General features: G+C 37.6%; 2 protein-coding genes and 1 long non-coding RNA gene across 4 annotated transcripts; 2 read left to right on the forward strand and 1 right to left on the reverse strand.

Moving 5' to 3' along the window:
• Window positions 1-23: 23 nt before the first annotated feature.
• LOC311284104 (stomatin) lies at window positions 24-6,721 on the reverse strand. Of its 2 annotated transcripts, XM_084398950.1 has the most exons (8): window positions 6,556-6,721; window positions 3,963-4,027; window positions 3,753-3,859; window positions 3,550-3,619; window positions 3,367-3,449; window positions 2,746-2,949; window positions 1,204-1,338; window positions 24-405 (listed from the first exon to the last, which is right to left on the reverse strand). In XM_084398950.1, the coding sequence occupies exons 2-8, from the start codon at window positions 4,021-4,023 to the stop codon at window positions 217-219; spliced, it is 849 nt and encodes a 282-aa protein (XP_084255076.1). In that variant the 5' UTR covers window positions 4,024-4,027; window positions 6,556-6,721; the 3' UTR covers window positions 24-216. The 2 variants fall into 2 exon arrangements, with proteins under 2 accessions (XP_084255076.1, XP_084255075.1); XM_084398949.1 differs by lacking the exon at window positions 6,556-6,721 and having other exon boundaries at window positions 3,963-4,116.
• Window positions 5,110-6,335, forward strand: LOC311284110. Its single transcript, XR_014626160.1, has 4 exons — window positions 5,110-5,331; window positions 5,658-5,710; window positions 5,780-5,909; window positions 6,047-6,335. It is a non-coding gene; the product is annotated as an uncharacterized lncRNA (long non-coding RNA).
• Window positions 6,722-7,393: 672 nt separating the features above from the next.
• Window positions 7,394-10,800, forward strand: LOC311284060 (multidrug resistance-associated protein 1-like; the record flags this gene model as incomplete). The annotated part of the gene is made up of 7 exons (XM_084398892.1): window positions 7,394-7,588; window positions 7,750-8,001; window positions 8,148-8,213; window positions 9,520-9,657; window positions 10,332-10,478; window positions 10,561-10,639; window positions 10,748-10,800. The coding sequence occupies 7 exons, from the start codon at window positions 7,394-7,396 to the stop codon at window positions 10,798-10,800; spliced, it is 930 nt and encodes a 309-aa protein (XP_084255018.1).
• Window positions 10,801-18,081: the final 7,281 nt, after the last annotated feature.

The following is an 18,081-nucleotide window of genomic DNA, read 5'->3' on the forward strand; positions in this document are numbered from 1 at the left end:
AATGTAATACAAAAGAACATTTTGAACAATTACATTTTTATTAAACATGTTTTTCATCAGAGAGTGTAGGACACATGCAAAGGTCAAATCATCAACAATATAAACAGAATATTTTTTGCTTGTAAAGCAATGAGTGCTTTAAGAGATGGGATATATAGCTGTAATGTCTGTACAGAGATATTTGAATATATTTATTGATATAATCCTCATATGTGGTCATCTTCTCATGAAACTAGAGATGAGGTCTATAGGAAGAGGAAAGACAATAGTTGAGTTCTTTTCTGTGGCGATCTCAGTCAGTGTCTGCATATAGCGCAGCTGAAGTGCTGACGGAGACTCTGACATCACGTCCGCCGCCTCCTTCAGGGCACGCGAGGCTTTCATTTCTCCGTCTGCTGCGATCACCTGTTCAGTATACAACACACTTAAATATGATCATTTTACAAAGGCAACACTTCAACACAATTCATTCTTCATATGAGCACAATCCCAATTCACATTCTAGGCTCTGGCACACACCTTTAATTACTCGGAAATTTCCATTGAGCAAATCCCAGTTTGTTTTTCCACTGCGCTTGTGCCATAGTGTGAGGACATAAAGGCTCAGGTTTCCAGTCAACAATATGACATTAGTATAGTGTTCACTGAAAGGCAAACACTTCTCTGAACTTTGGATGGGTGGTTAAATTAATGAAAAAAATGGCAGATAAATGAATAAACAATCTTTGAAAGTTTTCTTTCATGTAGGTCATTGATTTGCCTAGGCTATTTAAAATGCTGGATGAAAATACAGGCACGCACATGTTTCCTAACTTTTGGCACTTAATATTAAGTTATAGTTAAATTCAATTATGTAGGTATTATACATGCTGTGTATAAACATCTTGCAGATTCTGTGAGCGGTATGTCTTGGCTAATGTCTTGACCTGTTAGTGCTTTGCTGGTCAGCTGGTTTTGTTTTGGAAATTGATTGGCTTAAGAAGGTTACAGTTCATCTACACCCCTGACCGAGCGAGTGTGAGGGGCTGCAGGTGTTCATCCACACATCCAATCATAGAAAACCGTGTTTCCCCAGACAGACAGAACACAAAGCTGCAAAGCTGATAAGACTAAACTTGGCAGGCTCGGCAGAACAGACAGCGTAGCATGTGTTTGTTTGTGTGTGTGAAGCATGTAACAGTCTTTTAGTGCTCAGACACCAACCTTGGCCCGGGCATCTCTGGTGGCCTCTGCTTCAGCTGCCATGGCTCTCTGCAAAGAGGTGGGCAGTTTGACGTCTTTAAGCTCGACCCGTTCCACTTTGATACCCCAGTTCTTGGATGCAGCATAAAGCACAGCCTGTCAGGCAAAAGATGATGAAAAGATGAACAATTTATATTTAAGGCATTTATATGCTCCTATCCAGAAGTAAATGTTGACTCTGGAGGAAATACCCTTAAGGTTCCAAAAAGGGGGATTTTCAGTTGCCCTAATGCCATAGAAGAACCATTTTGGCTCCCCCAAAAAACCTTTAAGTGAACAGTTCTTAAAAGACCTAAAGAACTTTTTCTTGTAAAAAAAAAGAATTGAGCTAACTTAAAAGATCTGGAGCGAATTAGTTGAGTTAAATGAAAAAGTTGAGTGTAGTTGCCTTACTTTTTCAAGTTTGCTCAACTTTTTTTTACAGTGCATTTTTTCTTAGTGTGAAGAACATTTTTTATAATCTAAAGAACCCATACTTCCTTTATTATGGAAAGTTTCCATGGATGTTAAAGGTTCTTCATGGAACCATCACTGCCAATAAAGAACCTTTATTTTTAAGAGTGACCTAAAACAGTGCTATAACTTAAGATTCAGAGGTGTTTACAAAGGTTTATCTTACCTATGGCAAGCCGTTTTAACTTTTACTCATTTCCAGGATATGAATCCTTGATATCAACAATTACATTTTCACTAGTTAAAATGATAGTTATTGATATCAGGTATTCGATTTCTACTGGTAACAATGACTATTTTTGATATCAGAAATTACATTTCCACTAGTAACAATGCTAATTCTTGATATCAACAATTTAATTTCAACTAGTAAAAACTATAATTCTTGATATCTGTAATTGTATTTTCACCAGTGAAATGTCACCATAGGCTGCCATTCAAAATCCAGTTTTGAAATTCCAGTTTCATATATCAGAAATACAATTCTTACTGGTAAAAACCTTTATTGTTTATATCAAGAATTCAGTTGTCACTAGTTGAAATGTCTATTCTTGATATCAACAATTGAATTACTACTAGTAACAATGTTCATTTTTTATATCAATAATTCCATTTTCACTAGTGACAATGTTCATTTCTGATATCATGATTGTTACTAGTAAGAAAGCCATTTTAGATATCTGAAATTATATTGATATCAGAAATACATTTTCAGATATCAAAAATAAAAAAATTACTAGTAGCAATTCAATTGTTGATATCAAGAATAGACATTTCAACTAGTGACAAATGAATTATTGATATCAGTAATTTGCATTTTTAATAGTAACAATGTAATTATTGATATAAAAAATTATATTCCTACTAGTAAGAAATCAATTCTTGAATGGCAGCCTATGGTGACATTTCACTAGTGAAAATACAATTACAGATATCAAGAATTCAATTGTTGATATCAACAAGTAAATTGTTGATATCAAAAATGTAATTCTTGATATCAACAATTCATATCCTGGAAATGAATAAAAGTTAAAACGGCTTGCCATATACCTCCATCTGTTCTGACATCTCCTCACGGTCTTTTAAAATGTCTGCCAAGCTCTTAGTTCCCAGCATGTTTCGTAAAGTAGTCTGTGCAATCATCTGCGTGGCTCGATTAGCATTCTCCACTTTGGTAATGGAGACAGTGGGGTTAAAGATACGATAGTAGACCACCGCATCCACCATGATAGTCACAGAATCTTTGGTCAGCACCTGAGGAGAAATGTCGAAAATGTAATGCATGTTACATATACAAAAAAAAAAAAAAAAAAGTTGCTGCCTTAAATTTTACGCACAATCAACTTGGATGTTTAAGTCATTTCAACTTAAATTACATTGAAGTAACTTTTAAAAAATTAGTTGAATCTTGTATAGGCGAAAATTGATAGTTGAAAAAGTTGAAAATTGTTAAATTATTTTGAAGAGTTAAAGCAGTGTAAAAACATATGTGGTCATAACTTATTGATAATATCATTTTTTTAGTGTAACAACAATAAAACTCTTCAATAAAGATTATATTAAACGCATAACCTTGAATTTTGAATAAAATGTTAGCTATTTAGATAATAGGTATTCATAGCAAAATAACCAACAAGATTTAGACATTTTTCATTCAAATGAATCACTCACCTCTTGAGGAGGGATTTCAAAAGACACTGTCCTCAAGTCAACCTTCCGAAATGTATCCACACATGGAATTATCCAGAACAAACCTTCAAAAACAGTCAAGATGAAGTACTGCTTGTTGCATTGGCACTAAACTATGTTTAACAAATTATTCATGATTTTAATAACGGTAGGCTAATTACTAACCAGGTCCTTTAGCACCGCCAAGGAGTCGTCCCAAGCGAAAAATAACTGCTCTTTCATATTCCTGGACAATCTTTTAATAAGATGAAATGCAGATATTGAATTGATTGTGTGATTAACTACAATATCTTAATGTTTATGTCAGATTTGATTCTTTTGATAACAGTATGTGTGATTTTTAAGTAGGTTTTAAGTAATTATCTTACCTTCATACAAAACCACACAGAGACAGGAAAAGTAAGAAAGACAAGGAGGAAGGAAAAGAAAGAAAGGAGGTATCCGCAGAACCCAGAGTTCCCGGATTGGTCACCGCCTGATTAAACCCAAGGTAAAAAGTTAGTCTCTCAACGACATTAAAATTATCTGATTAAATATATGATTAAAAAGAAGAAGAAGAAGAAAAAAACTCCGCAAACCTGACTGGAAATTTGTATCATTCTCTTCATTTGCTGGAGGTTCAATTTTGTTACTGGACATCTCACTTGGAGAAGACAGCATTATAGACATGGTTAGCAGTTTTTGTTTTCTGTAGTACTGTTAAAATGTGCTTTGAGTGAGATATTTAAGGTGAATTAAATACGCTCTCTTTTTCCATTACCGCCCATTTTCACACACAACACATGGAAATTTGCATGGCATGTTGCTAAGCAACAAAACTGAGCTCATGTTAAACCTGAAAGTCAATTACTCGTTTGCTCATTCTTCCTTCCTTGAGGCCTTATCAAATATCATCATATATTTTCTTTTTGTTTACACATGCAATGAACAAATGTTTTGTTTTTCTTCTTGTTCAAATGCAGAGAGTATTTGAATAGAATATAAGGCCTAAATTAAGTTATCTTTTATCTCTCTCTGTCTTTATTATACCGGTAATATCTTAGATTTTCTTATTCAATGTTCTTTAATGTTCTTTTTTTACTTGTTTTTTAAATTCTTAATGTTTTCTTTTGGATATGAGTAAAGACCTGCTGTGACAACGAAAATAATATCCTATTGTGTGCAAAATAATCTGAAACAATACGATTTTACAGATTGTAGTATTGTTTCAGGTGCTATTTAATATGCAAACATGCTATAAATGTTTCTCACTAAGTTATATTATTAAACTTTTTATTATAAATTAATTAATTAACATCTTCTAACTAAGATGTTCTCTTGTTATTATAATTGTACCGCAAAAAAAAACACACAAAAAAACATCAAGACATTTTTTACCTTAGAAAGTATAAGTTTCAACGTGAAATCCAAAAGATCACATGAAAATCTGGAATTTAAAATTGTATTATACCTGGAGAAAATTTACTGGCTTTGCAAAAACCTTTACTCAAATGATTGCATTGAAAATATATTGTATAATGAAAACAAAGTATATTAAAATAGTAAAATGCTCAATTAAAAGCTTTTTCAGTTGTGTTCTCAAAATGTACAGAAATGGATTGCACAACAAAATGATTGACAGTTTTGAAACATGCCACGCCCCCAGCTGAAATCGCCGCTGTGATTGGACAATGTGCGCACGCTGCACGCTCCACTGTTTATGCTCCAGACGCGGTTTAATTCAGCACAGAAAGCCAGCTTTAATGATCCCAAAACATGTCAGAGGACATTTAAAACGTGAATTTCGTCGGCAAGCGTTAATAACATAAATTGTGGGCTACTTTATATGTTTTCCTCTAAGCTGCTATTGTTCTAGCTGTATGAGACGCAGATGCAGTCTTGCAGGATGTAATTTACACGCTGCAAGACAATATTGTTTTCAGACGCCGTAAGCTTTAGTGAAATGAGGTAAGCACAACTTTAATCGATGCTTTTTTTCACATTACATGAACTTAATGTCTCTATTTTTAATATGTCAAGAGGACGCAAGCAAAGTTCACGTTATTGTAACGTGGACATTTCACAATTAATTCATTTGCCATGTATTAGTTTGAAGAAAAAAAAAATTCAGTAGTACACATTTATTTGATTTAAGTTTTTCTTTTTCATATAAGAACAGACCAGTAGATTTATCTGTCTAGCCTTCTATATGTCCATTCATAAATGTATATTGCCTTTCTCCATTGACTAAGATGTCTTTGCTGACATCTGTGTTTTGATATTTCTACTCACAGTGAAAAGGGAGCCTTATCTGTATGAACCTGTTTAGGTTAAATAGGTAATCTAGGTAAGTCTATAGCTGGGGAGGTATTCTATAATGTCAACCACAGCAACCTTTAACAGTTTTTGTTTTCAGGGTGGTTGTAATGGGTCACAGGGGACCACGGCATTTGTCTGACCTTTGCAAGCTGTATAATGAGGATTCTGTCCACACCCTATGCTCAGTGTTTGAGCGTGAGTGGGAAAAACAACAGAATTACAGTGAGGTAACTGTAAAAATACACAATATAAATAAGGGTTAGGGACAACCCTCCTGGTTGGACTTGTTTTTATTGTTTCATTTCATTGTGAAAAGCATGTTTTTTATGAGATGTAATGCTAATAATGTTAATATTTTATACAGAGGTCAGACCTAGAAGAAGATTCTGGAAGAGAGTTACTGCTGGTCTCCAGGAAAACCAATGCTGGTTACTCTCTCCTTTATGCGATATGGATGACATTCCATCCAGCCTTAGTCAAAGTTGTGCTCCTGAGACTGTCAACTGATCTTTTTAGCATTTTAGGTCTTCTGACACTCAGGTATGACTATGACTATTAATAAAAATGTGTTTGTGTTTGTGTGAATATGTATTTTTTGTATTATAAGTTTTTGGAAAGAAAGAAATAATCAAATTAAATATTCACTCATTTGCATATATTTCCATATCAGAAATCTGAACAATGGATAAAGCCAGTTTCAAAAGTCTTGTTACATTTTGTTGACATATTAAAGTCAAAGATTTTGGAAATCCCTAGTTATCACTCCATAAATCAGAAAATACTGTCACCAGTTAGAAAAAAATCACCATGTTTTTAGGAATAAAATATATCAAATCAGGCAAATAATATATGAACAAAACCCTGTGTAAATACCTTCAGAATATAGATGGCAGTCTGTGACGTCACACACGGAGTGGCCTTTTGTCTGAAGGAGACGCACAGGCAGTGCCCGAGGTATGGCAACGAGACGCAGCACCTCATTCCCCTTCTCCGGAAACCAGGCTTACAGTCGTAACCTGAGCCGTTCCCTTTCGAAAGTGGAACTTCGACGCTGCGTCTTGGTATTGGTGCTATGGGAAACCAATACCCAATACGCAATGCTGAGGGAATGCCTGCCTCATTAGGCTGTGAATATGCACAAACATAGTGGGCATAGCATAAACTGACTCAGATTACCCAGTTGGAGTCAGAAGCATGTGAACCCCATGGGTGCATCCCATGTGACTCATATAGTGGTGCTACTCCCTAAGCCAATACTTCCCGATACAAGGAAAGATCCCCAAGTTTCTATGCTCTACAGCAAGGGAAGTCCTGGCTGTGCACCTTCCTCCCTCCCTTGCGGGACAGGCCTCTAAGGGGAAAATACCAAACATAGCTTCAGATATGTCAGGCATATCTCACCAGTATTTGAGCTTCTACTTTGGAGCTTCTACTCCATTCTAACAACCTTGGAGTGGCTAGGGGAGCATAGCTCATACCCTGACTTGAGTAAAGGCACTTCTCCCAGACTCACTATAGTTAATTTTGAAAGGGAACTGTAATGTTTGGTGTATGCAAGTGCTACTGAAGTGAAGATTTCTGGTTCAGTCCGTTAGATAAAACTCATTTAGAGAAAACTGCCTTTAAAGATATGTATTTTAAATAAAATCTACAGACGCAAATAGATAAAGTGCAATAAAATAATATATATATTTATAATCTATTTATGTACATGTCTTTTAACCTCAGATGGGTGATCCTGTTCTGTGAGAGACAGGCTGTGTTTGACTGGGCAGGATACACACATTCTCTGGTGGTTTTGGGAGCAGTTTGCTGCTGCGCTGTTTCTCAGCATCACTTTGACAAACATAGTAGGATCATTACAGCCAATGCACAAGCGGTTCTGGCTTGTGCCCTCTACAGGAAGGTAAAGATCATTGACTGTCTCATTTGCTCTATTAATGTGTTTTTTAAGTCCTAACAAAAACACTGTAAGTAAGCAGTACATTTCTACTTTTTCATATGCTAAAAGGTTTCTCTTCTTCCTCCATGGTTTCTTCCATTTCCCCCTCCTCCTTTACATTGAAGACATTGTCTCTTTCCCATAGTTCTCAGCGACAATCCAACACCACTCAGTGGACGGATGTATTAGGCGAAGTTGAATGTGTAGCAGAGCTGGTGGTCACTTTGACCTGTCTTTGGTCCTGCCCATTGAGAGTCAGTCTCTATCTGGGTTTACTGTGGGGAGAATTGGGCCCTGGCGTGCTGGTGGGGGTGGTATTGCTACTAGTCCTCATCCCTGTCAACTCCGCACTGGAGCACAAAGCCAAACAGCTTCGGGTTAGTAAGTGCAGGCTGCTCAAGCATTTGCTTGCATAACGCATGCATAAAATAAAGATGAAGGATGTTCATTGCATCTCAGTACATTTCTGTCTTCTGTGTTTTGTTGCTGATATGTTTCATTATCTTTGTTTGTTGTCCCTCAGAAAACTCAGCAGATCATCAGGGAAAGGAGTGAACAGCTCATCAAGGAAATGTTGCATAAATACCAGGTATTTTCTGTTCCTGATCCTTACATGTGATCATGTCATATATAGTACTTCCTCTCTTGAATTTGTTTTAACCCCAATCGGGTGATAGGATTTCAGTCTTAGTCATGTATCCGAGCATGATTTGGATTGGAGGTATATTTCTTGCCTTAAGTGCAAAAAGGTCAGATTCAGTTTTTTCATAAATTACTTCTTTCTTCTTTTTTTTAAGTCACATGAAATCAGAATTAACCATTCTTATTTTTTATGGAACATTGCAATGTTTTTTTATAAATGATTTATCTGTGCACATCATTGTTTTATTAAAAACATTCATTTCCCCTACCCCTCGGGGTTGGAACAATAATCCATCCCCTCCAGCAACCTGTCACTCATATGAGATCCACGCAATTAGCAAACAACAACAATGGAGTCAATTCCTCCTCCTGGTTTGTGAAGCCATTTCACTCGGATATAAATAACAATAGGGAAGAAAATACAATTACAATTTCCCTTTCACGCCAGTTTTCAATAAACAATCAAATGTGTTTGACAGCAGATGTATGTCAGTAATGATATTATTTTTGTGTTTGCACTTGGTCAGTGCTTCAGTATAAAGTTTGTCCAGAAACACAGCATTTTAATGTGTACTTTATTCAGTGCCTGATTAGTAATGATAGAAAATTACTTAACTGTGTGTATGTCTTTGAAAATGAAAACTTTTATGCCTTTTTTATGTCATCACGTTATATTACAGAAGCTAAAAAGTGTCAAATAACACTTTCCTTTCTTTGTATTTTCAGTTAGCAAGTTGACAGCTGAGCCTACTATAGTTTTGCATAGTGCTAGCTGGTTAATAAAAGCTCTTTTGATTTAGTTAGAACGAGATATAAATGCATAAATGCAACGTTTTTGATTAGGCACTGAGGAAAAGTAGTCTGGCATGGCACCACCTCTTTCTGTATTTCACTAGTTTTGTAACTTCTCAGTTTTAAGTCGCAATGAAACAGAATTAGTGACGGATCTTTTTCTTCCTTATTTTGATGTACATAAGAGTGAAACTGATTATCAAAAAAGAAAAAAATGTAGGGGACTTGGTTCAATTCAACTGTTGTTGATTAGATGGAGGCAAACCTGAATGTGAGCTTGCAGTCGATTGTAAGGATTTAAGTGGTGCATGGCGTTTCGCCAGATTCTTTCTTAAGAATTATAAGGTTTAAAAAACGGGGAAAAAAGAAACGTATGCATGGATGAATTGGTCAAAATAATGTGCATTCAGAAAATAGGGTGAACTTAAATTTTATGCTAACTTTAATCTGCCTTTGTGTAGGCGCTGAAGCTTCTTGCATGGGAGTCTTGGTTCCATCAGAGAGTTACAGAGTCACGGGCCAGGGAGCTGGAGGTGCTAAGAATTCTGGGATATTTGACAGCCTTCTCTATGCTCGACTCTATCTGTATGCCTTTCCTGGTGAGTGCTTGATATTCTGGACATGAATTCCCAGGCTGTTTTTTTGCTAGACTGACCAACATGTTTATTTTCTGGTTTTGCTATTTGTCTTGCTGACTAATCTAGTCAATAAGCCTTGCTGGTTTGTGTAGATATTCAACATCCTACCTAAAAATCTGGTTTTCACTTTTGCTACTGCTAAACTAGAATAGAATAGAATGAGGCATTTATATAGCGCTTTCATATGTACTACTGTACATCCAAAGCGCTTTACACTCATAACAAGGGATCTCTCCTCAACCACCACCAGTGTGCAGCATCCACTTGGATGATGCAACGGCAGCCACAGTACAACGGCGCCAGTGCGCTCACCACACACCAGCTATAGGTGGAGAGAGGAGAGAGAGTACTACCCTCTCTTTGACTTTGTCTCTCTTCTCCAGATGCACAGGGGCTTACTAAGTTAACAAATCCACAGAGCTCTGAGATTAAAACTCAAAGCATCTATTAAAACTCTGTCATAGATTACAACCTGAGGTCAGAACATTGAGGTCTGCTCCATGCCCTCTTTCATCAGTGAAAACCTCTGACATAGTCCAGAGTTCTGCTCAGTGTTTTTTAAAGACTAGATGAACTGTTTGTTCTAGATATCTCCTTTGACCCATATTTCCCACACTCTTTGTCTTTCCATGTAGGTTGGTTTCTCTAGTCTTGGTGTGTTTGTCCTGGTGGATGATGGGAATGTTCTCACACCGTCTCAGATCTTTACATGCCTCTGTTTCTTCAGATTGCTCCGCCCACCTCTGCTGGAGCTCCCTGGGCTCTTGTGTGTTCTCAAGCAGGTAGCATGCATGTGACAACATCAAAACCTTTCATCAAATTCTAAGAATCTTTAGATTTAATATTTTTGTTCTAATGAATAAGGCACAGCAGTCTCTTTGCCATCTGGAGAAAATATTTCTCACAGAGGACCTGGGCACCTCTCAGTTAGTTACTACAAAAGGTAAAGTCACAATATATTGAAAGTCGCAGATGCACAAAGAAATTTGCTTTATTATTATAAGTGGAAATGTTTATCATTGTTGTTAAAACTAAAGTGTCACCCTCTCAGGTGCTACAGAAGACATTCCACCTACCAGCCCTCAACAGCCATGTGATGCGTAAGTTGGTAGTTTTTTTTATTTGTATTTTATAATGTAAAATTAGACTAGTGAACGTCCTTGTTTAAAAATAAGTTTACATTAAAACAGTAATATTATGAAATATTATTACAATTTGAAATAACTATTTTCAATGTTAATGTATTTTAATTTAATGTATTTTAATTTAATGTAATTTAATTTAATGTAATTTATTCCTGTGATGCCAAAAGCTGAATTTTCAGCATCATTACGCCAGTCTTCAGTGTCACATGATTCTTCAGAAATCATTCTAATAGGCTGATTTAGTGCTCAAGAAACATTTCTTAATATTATCATTGTTGAAAACCATTATTTTGCTTAATGTCTTTGTGGAAACCGTAATACATTTTTTTTTCAGGATTCTTTGATGAATAAAAGCATTTTATTTGAAATGGAAGCCTTTTATAACATTATAAATTTAATTTTTGATCAATTTAATGCATCTTTACAGAATGAATTATAAATTAATTTAAAAATAATAGTACTGACCCCAAATTTTCTATGTACTATGTTTAGAGGATTTTTTATATTATGTCTCCAGCATGTTTGTGTTCATGTTATCTTGTCCTTTGCCATTTGATTTGGCAGAGTCCAGAATCTGAGTCCACGATGCTTAAAGCACAGTGTGTGACCTGACCCGTAGGCTCTCATTGTCCAGTACTGATCCTGCATTAATATATTAAAATTGCTTTAATCCAAGACAAACATCCGTGCATTTAAGAGCATTAGCAGTGCTTCTGATTTTAATATCTTTCTGATCCCCCTGAGAGAATTCATCATGCTTTTCTTACACTGTGTTCTCTGCACTAGGTTAGCCTTGTGTGGTTTAGTCCTGAGGGTTAATGCAGGTTAATGTAGAAGAGTTGATTTGGTTTAGTATGGTTAGGTTAACTCTAATACAGGTACTGCATATGTGTGGCGTTAATAGTGATGTCCAGTTAAACTCAGTTTGTCCTCGTAATCAAGGGTTGGTTGGGTGTTTGAGACGTGTGTGGGAGTGAAGTCCAGTTAAACCCAAAATGTCCTCGTAATCAAGGATTAGTTGGGTGAATGTGTGCGCGTGTGTGTGTGTGCGCATGTGTGTGTGTGAGAGGTCCAGTTAAACCCAAAATGTCCTCGTAATCAAGGCTTAGTTAGGTGTTTGTGTGTGTTTGAGTGTGTGTGTGTGTGTGTGAGAGAGAGTGAGAGTGAAGAACAGTTAAACCCAGAATGTCCTCGTAATCAAGGGTTAGTTAGGTGTTTGTGTGTGTTTGAGTGTGTGTGTGTGTGTGTGTGTATGTGAGAGTGAGGTCCAGTCAAACCCAGAATGTCCTGGTAATCAAGGGTTAGTTAGATGTTTGTGTGTGTGTGAGAGTGAGGTCCAGTTAAGCCTAGAATGTCCTGGTAATCAATGGTTAGTTAGGTGTTTGTGTGTGTTTGAGAGTGTGTGTGAGAGAGTGAGGTCCAGTTAAACCCAGAATGTCCTTGTAATCAAGGGTTAGTTAGTTGTTTGAGTGTGTGTTTGAGTGTGTATGTGAGAGTGAAGTACAGTTAAACCCAGAATATCCTCCTAATCAAGGGTTAGTTAGGTGTTTGAGTGTGTATGTGAGAGTGAAGTACAGTTAAACCCAGAATGTCCTCCTAATCAAGGGTTAGTTAGGTGTTTGAGTGAGTATGTATGATTCATATGGTTAATGATGTCCAGTTAAAGGGGGGAGTGACTGCATTTGTCAGTGATGGTTAAATAGTAAACTCTCCTTTTGGTTTTAAAATTTCTTAATTTTTAAAGCTAAAATATTTCCATATTTCACTTCCCATCTCCTCTCTTTGCTCTTCACTCACTTCACACCTGCTAAATCTCACATTACAAACTCAGGTTTGTTTTCTGAAATCTCTTTTAAGTTTAAGCCAGGTCGAACAATTGCTTGTATAATAATTTCTTGTTTTGTTTTGTTTTTCTATATGCTGGCATTGAAACAAACTTAAGTGATGTGGTACTCTCATGGGTAAAGTTAAACTATGATGCTCATGTTTAATGATGTGCGTGCTAGTAGGTGATAAACCAGGGTAGTCTGTGTGTGTGTGTGTGTGTGTGTGTGTGTGTGTGTGTGTGTGTGTGTGTGTGTGTGTGTGTGTGTGTGTGTGTGTGTGTGTGTGTGTGTGTGAGTGATGTCCAGATAAACCAGGGTAGTCCTCATAAATCATAATTAAATCAGGAAACTCCTCCCCTGTCCTTACAGTGCTTTAGTTTGTCAGGTCTTCATATTTCCAGACTGTTTCATTAGAATTGATTTCTGAGCAGTCATATTTTTACCCCATGCCCAGTGGCGTAGCGCTACGTCTGGGCATGCAGGGTATGCACGTGCAAATGGGCCCGGGCCGATAGGGGGCCCGCCCGTGGGGACCTTTTAATTAAAACGAGGGAATTCATTTTTAATTTGTGGCCACAATAAATATATTTTTGCATGCATGTCATGTGTAGTAATTTCTTATTTCTCCGTAATGTCTAATTTCTCCGTCATTTCTTGTGTGCGTTTATTATTTTTTGCACCCCGCGGCTGCCATAGAACTACGCCGTCATTTTTTACATGACGCATCTCCGCGCCAAATAAAAAAAAGAAAACACAGTGTGAGAGGTTACTAGCAGCTAGCTACTTGAACATTAAGGATGGACAAATACAAACATAAAAGTGGGGCCTTAAAGAGAAAAGAGAAGGTGGAGAAGTTAGTCACGACATAAAAACTACCCAAAATAGACCTTTTTTTTGCCGACCTAACGTTAGTGCGAATGACAACGATGTCGAAGGTGAGAGGGGAGTTTTGTCAGCTAATATTAGCAGTTGCACGTCTTAGGATGAGAACAACAATGCAGCTGACAGCTTGATGAAGTGCCAAGAGTCGGGGAGCGAAGAAGCAGTCGCAGACGAGCCAAAAGCTGGATATTGTATCAAGATGTATCTAAAGTGGATCAGATGAATCAAATCTTTCAGTATGTAACCATAGAGAGAGATAGCCAGGGTGCTGCAATGGCTGTGAAAATCAACAAGTCTTTTCTGGGATTCCAGCAAATGCCTGACTCGTCCGCTGGCACAATAGCCAATGAAATTTTACGTTCGGTTGAGGATAAAGGTGTTGATATTTCAAAATGCCGTGGCCAAGGATTTGATGGGGCTGCGAACATGAGTGGCATATACACGGGAGTTCAGGCAAGGATACAGGAGAGACAACCAAATGCCACATATGTACACTGTGCTGCCCATAACTTAAATCTGGTCCTCAATGATTCAATTAAGTCAATAACAGAGCTGACAAAGTTTTACAACACCATGGAAAAATTATACGTGGTTTTTGCGCACAGTATAAAGAGGTGGAATGTATTGGTTGAGATTACTGAAAAACCCACTCCGGGTGCGGGTGTCACACTGAAAAAACTGTGCGCTACTAGGTGGGCATCGCGCAATGATGCCGTGTCTGCAATCAGATACAGATATGTTGACGTGTTGAAGGCCCTGGCCAAAATTTCACTTACCAGTAAAAAGGCAGATGAGTGCAACGAGTCTATGGCTTTGATAAAGCTGATGGAAAGATTTGACTTTGTTTTTATTATAGTTCTTCAAAGTGAAGTCTTGGAACAGATCAATGTGATTTCAAAAATGCTACAGGCAAAGGATGCTGATCTTCTTAAAGCTACAGAATTACTCGACACTGCCATCGTGAGTTGACAAGGTTCAGGGAAAATTTCAAGGAGGCAAAAGCAACTGGCTGAGAAGTGGGGAGTGAAACAAACCTTTGAAAAGGAAAGAATTAGAAGGGCAAAGCGCCATTTCGATGAATTCTGTCAGGATGAGCGTTTGGTAACCTGAAAGTTACTTCAAGGTATAATTTCCCAGCTGAGTCGGCGATTTTCAGCTTTGTGATCAGTTGCCGATTTGTTTAGAGTTGTCCAGCCACGTATACTTGCAACTGAGGAGAAGAACGCAATATACGAAGGGGTACAGAGGTTAGTGGAGAGATACAACCAAGACTGGTCTCCAGCCCTTCCACAACAATTGATTGCATTCCGTGCAGCCTTTAAAAGACAAATCTCTGGGATGACAACAGTTCAAGATCTGGCCAGTTTTATGATTGTTGAGAACAACTCTATCACATCTAGCTTCAGTGACATGTGCACCATTTTAGTTCTCTTTCTTACCATCCCTGTTACTGTTGCTTCAGCGGAGCGCTCATTTTCAAAACTGAAGCTAATAAAAAATTATTTGCGGAGCACCATGTCGCAAAACAGACTATTGGGACTGGCAATTCTTTCCATCGAGAATGCACGAAGCCGTGAATTAAACACCAATGACATCGTGGATGAATTTGTCGAAAGAAAGGCCCGGAGAATGCAACTAAAATGAGTGAGTAATTTTATGTTTTTACATTTTGGGCCGCCGTGCCAAGATCAGTAGTTTATTATTGACATTGGCTGGTTGTTTTATACTTGTTTTTGTTCCGTTCTGGTTGTGAAAAGTTGTTGGGTAGAGTGTTTTTTTATGGTATTGTTTGGTATGGTATTTTCTTGATACACTACAGTGAACATCTATAAATGTCTCTTCGATGTACTTGGGGGGCGGGGGTTAGGGTGGCCCGTAAAAACCAGTGCTACGCCACTGCCCATGCCATAAGGAGCAGTTTAATATTTCTTAGTAATCTCTATGACAAAGGGAAAGGTGGGTCCCCATAAATCAGGTTGGAACTTTTTAGGGAAAAAAGTCCTTATAAACCGTGTGTGTGTGTGTGTGTGTGTGTGTGTGTGTGTGTGTGTGTGTGTGTGTCCTCGTCCTCGCTTTTAGTTTTAAAGATATATAGTTTTGGAATGTTTCATTACCCCCCAAAAAAAGAGACGGTAAATATTATAAACATAAATTATGTTTTTGCTTTCAAAAATATATACACAACTGAAAATATTAGCCTTTCTTTGCTTTTGTACTATAGGCTACAAAAGAAAACAAAAAAAAATCAGTGTGACTCGTGTGAGCACTTCGAATGAGAAGGTAAATTCCTAAAGGGCCCCTATTATGCTATTTTAAAGTTTCCTAATGTTGTTGTGGAGTCTCCTACAACATGTTTACATGCATCAAAGGTAAAAAAAACTGTTTAATTTTCTCATAATATACATTTGCACATCATCACATTTTCAATGACTCTCAAACGACTCGTCAAATGAATCAATCTCTCTAAATCCCACCTTTCCGCAATATACTCTGCTCTGATTGGCCAGACAGTTCAGTCTGTTGTGATTGGCCTACCGTGTACAGCGCATCAAAAACAAAACCGCCCATTGCCATAACAACGTCAGCTCTGCTTGTCCTGAGGCTTCCTACACTGTAAACTATATCAAAGCGAGCGCAAGTCCGGTGATGAAACAGTCAAATAACTGTTATTCAACCCGAACCTCCATCGCAAGGACGACTCGAGCAGGACTACTACTCAGTTTGAGGTACATTATATGAGATGATGCAACTGTATTTTCTCACCATCAGTATTAACAAGTGCATGTCAATCAACAAACCAATTATTTTACTTGTACTAATTTATTTACCGAATATTTTTTTAATATATTGCGGTAAACACGTGGAAACTGTATCAGTAACAGTGCATGTATACGATATACATTAGCCAAGCTCTAGAGTGAATGATCTGATGTAACATAAACGTTGGTAAAACAAATATTTCCTCAAACAGGCATGAAAACTCCTCACCTTTCGGCGAAATTCGCCGTTTTAAAACCTAAAAGGGTCACCTACGTGATTTGTGCAGATCCGATGAGAAAATATTTTAGAGAGGAGGAGGGGGGGGGGGGGGGTGTTCGAGGTCGAGGCCAGCATTTATCCCCTATAAACTTTACAAAACTATAAGCTTTAAAAAACAATCATCATTCCGAATGCCGAAACATGACAGCCAATACGAGTCAGAGTAACGCTAGGGCAGAAATGTTTTCAAAGTCTTTTACACCGCGAGTCTGAGAACTGGACACACTGCCGAACAAAGAACCGCACGTCGGAAAGCAAGCCTGAGGTAAGTTAGCTTACAATGTTAACTGTCCTGTCAGATACAGACAGCGATGTTGCCAATGTCATTATTTTTTATTTTGACATAGAAGTGGGCGAGATAATATCGCGAGTGGGCGCGGGCGCCGTGAGCGCTGAGCGAGCAGGAACAAGTATTCATTGCGCGGCTCGCGAGCCTCATGCGGCTCGCCAAGCTTTAATTTGTGGCTCGCAGTTGCATGGCGGTAAATAATACGGTGATATGATAATGCATTCACTATAGATATTTTATAAAAACATAACAAGTAGCGCTTTAACATAACCCGTTAAAAACTCAAAGTGTCAGCTCTATTACAAATTATTTCGATCGGATTGAAAGGGGTGGTTTATCGAGAGAACGTGAAAAAACTTGATCGATTGAAAACCGAAACTGAAAGGACGACGTATGACGCGCTGAACAAGCTGTTCTCCTGATTAATAAAGTGTCATATAAATGAATATCCTTTCATTCTATAATTCTCCTTTCACTCAGCATCTGTGAAGTGAAGCAGGACAACGGCTCACCAGTGCTTGTTTCAGATTATCATACAGACGACTGGTTTGGGGCATTTTTAATGCGTGATAAATAGTAGCCTAGTAGTAAATAGTTTTTTTTCTCTGAGACCCGATGAAATACGTAGATCAGCGGCCCATTGGTTCTTTTCTTGATTGACACTGGGCTAGCCCAATCACATCTTTAATGTGAAGTATAGAAATATACTCTTTCAAGTATAGAAATTAGTACAAAACTAATTATGAAAGTTTCCTTTATTTTTCAGTGCATTTGTTTTACAATAGGCTATATGGCTATTACTATCATGGGATTAATATTATAACTATTATTGTAGTAGTAATGTAGACAGACACTGTAACTAAAAGAGTTTTGAAATTTTCTTTGTTTAATTTGCACCAGATTGATGAATTTCACATTAAAAAGCACAAAATTTTCTTACGGGGGAGCATGCCCCCGAACCCCCCTAGAGTGCCAGAGGTCCACTCATCACAGTGATCCAAAAATCCTGTGAGAAACACTGGTAGCCTACTACAATGCCAATGCAGATTACAAGTTGTTTTTTTGTTGTTGTTGTTTTTTTTGGGGGGGGGGGTATATATGCCGCATCCTTCTCACCTTTTTTACCCCTGACCTGTTTTCATGCCTGCTCAAAGTAGTGAGAACGACAGACAATCTGCATTAATAGACACAGTTATAGGTAATC

Source organism: Rutilus rutilus, assembly GCF_951802725.1.
Source record: "Rutilus rutilus genome assembly, chromosome: 24".
Classification (NCBI taxonomy): domain Eukaryota; kingdom Metazoa; phylum Chordata; class Actinopteri; order Cypriniformes; family Leuciscidae; genus Rutilus; species Rutilus rutilus.

What these genes read in the sequence shown, in the direction of transcription:
- LOC311284104 (XM_084398949.1), bottom strand. Translation starts at nt 4,053, where the DNA reads ATGTCTATAATGCTGTCTTCTCCAAGTGAGATGTCCAGTAACAAAATT. An exon ending in TGGCGGTGCTAAAGGACCTG is followed by an intron (nt 3,450 to 3,549) that starts GTTAGTAATTAG and finishes CTGTTTTTGAAG; the next exon opens with GTTTGTTCTGGATAATTCCA. An exon ending in CCAGAGATGCCCGGGCCAAG is followed by an intron (nt 406 to 1,203) that starts GTTGGTGTCTGA and finishes TATACTGAACAG; the next exon opens with GTGATCGCAGCAGACGGAGA.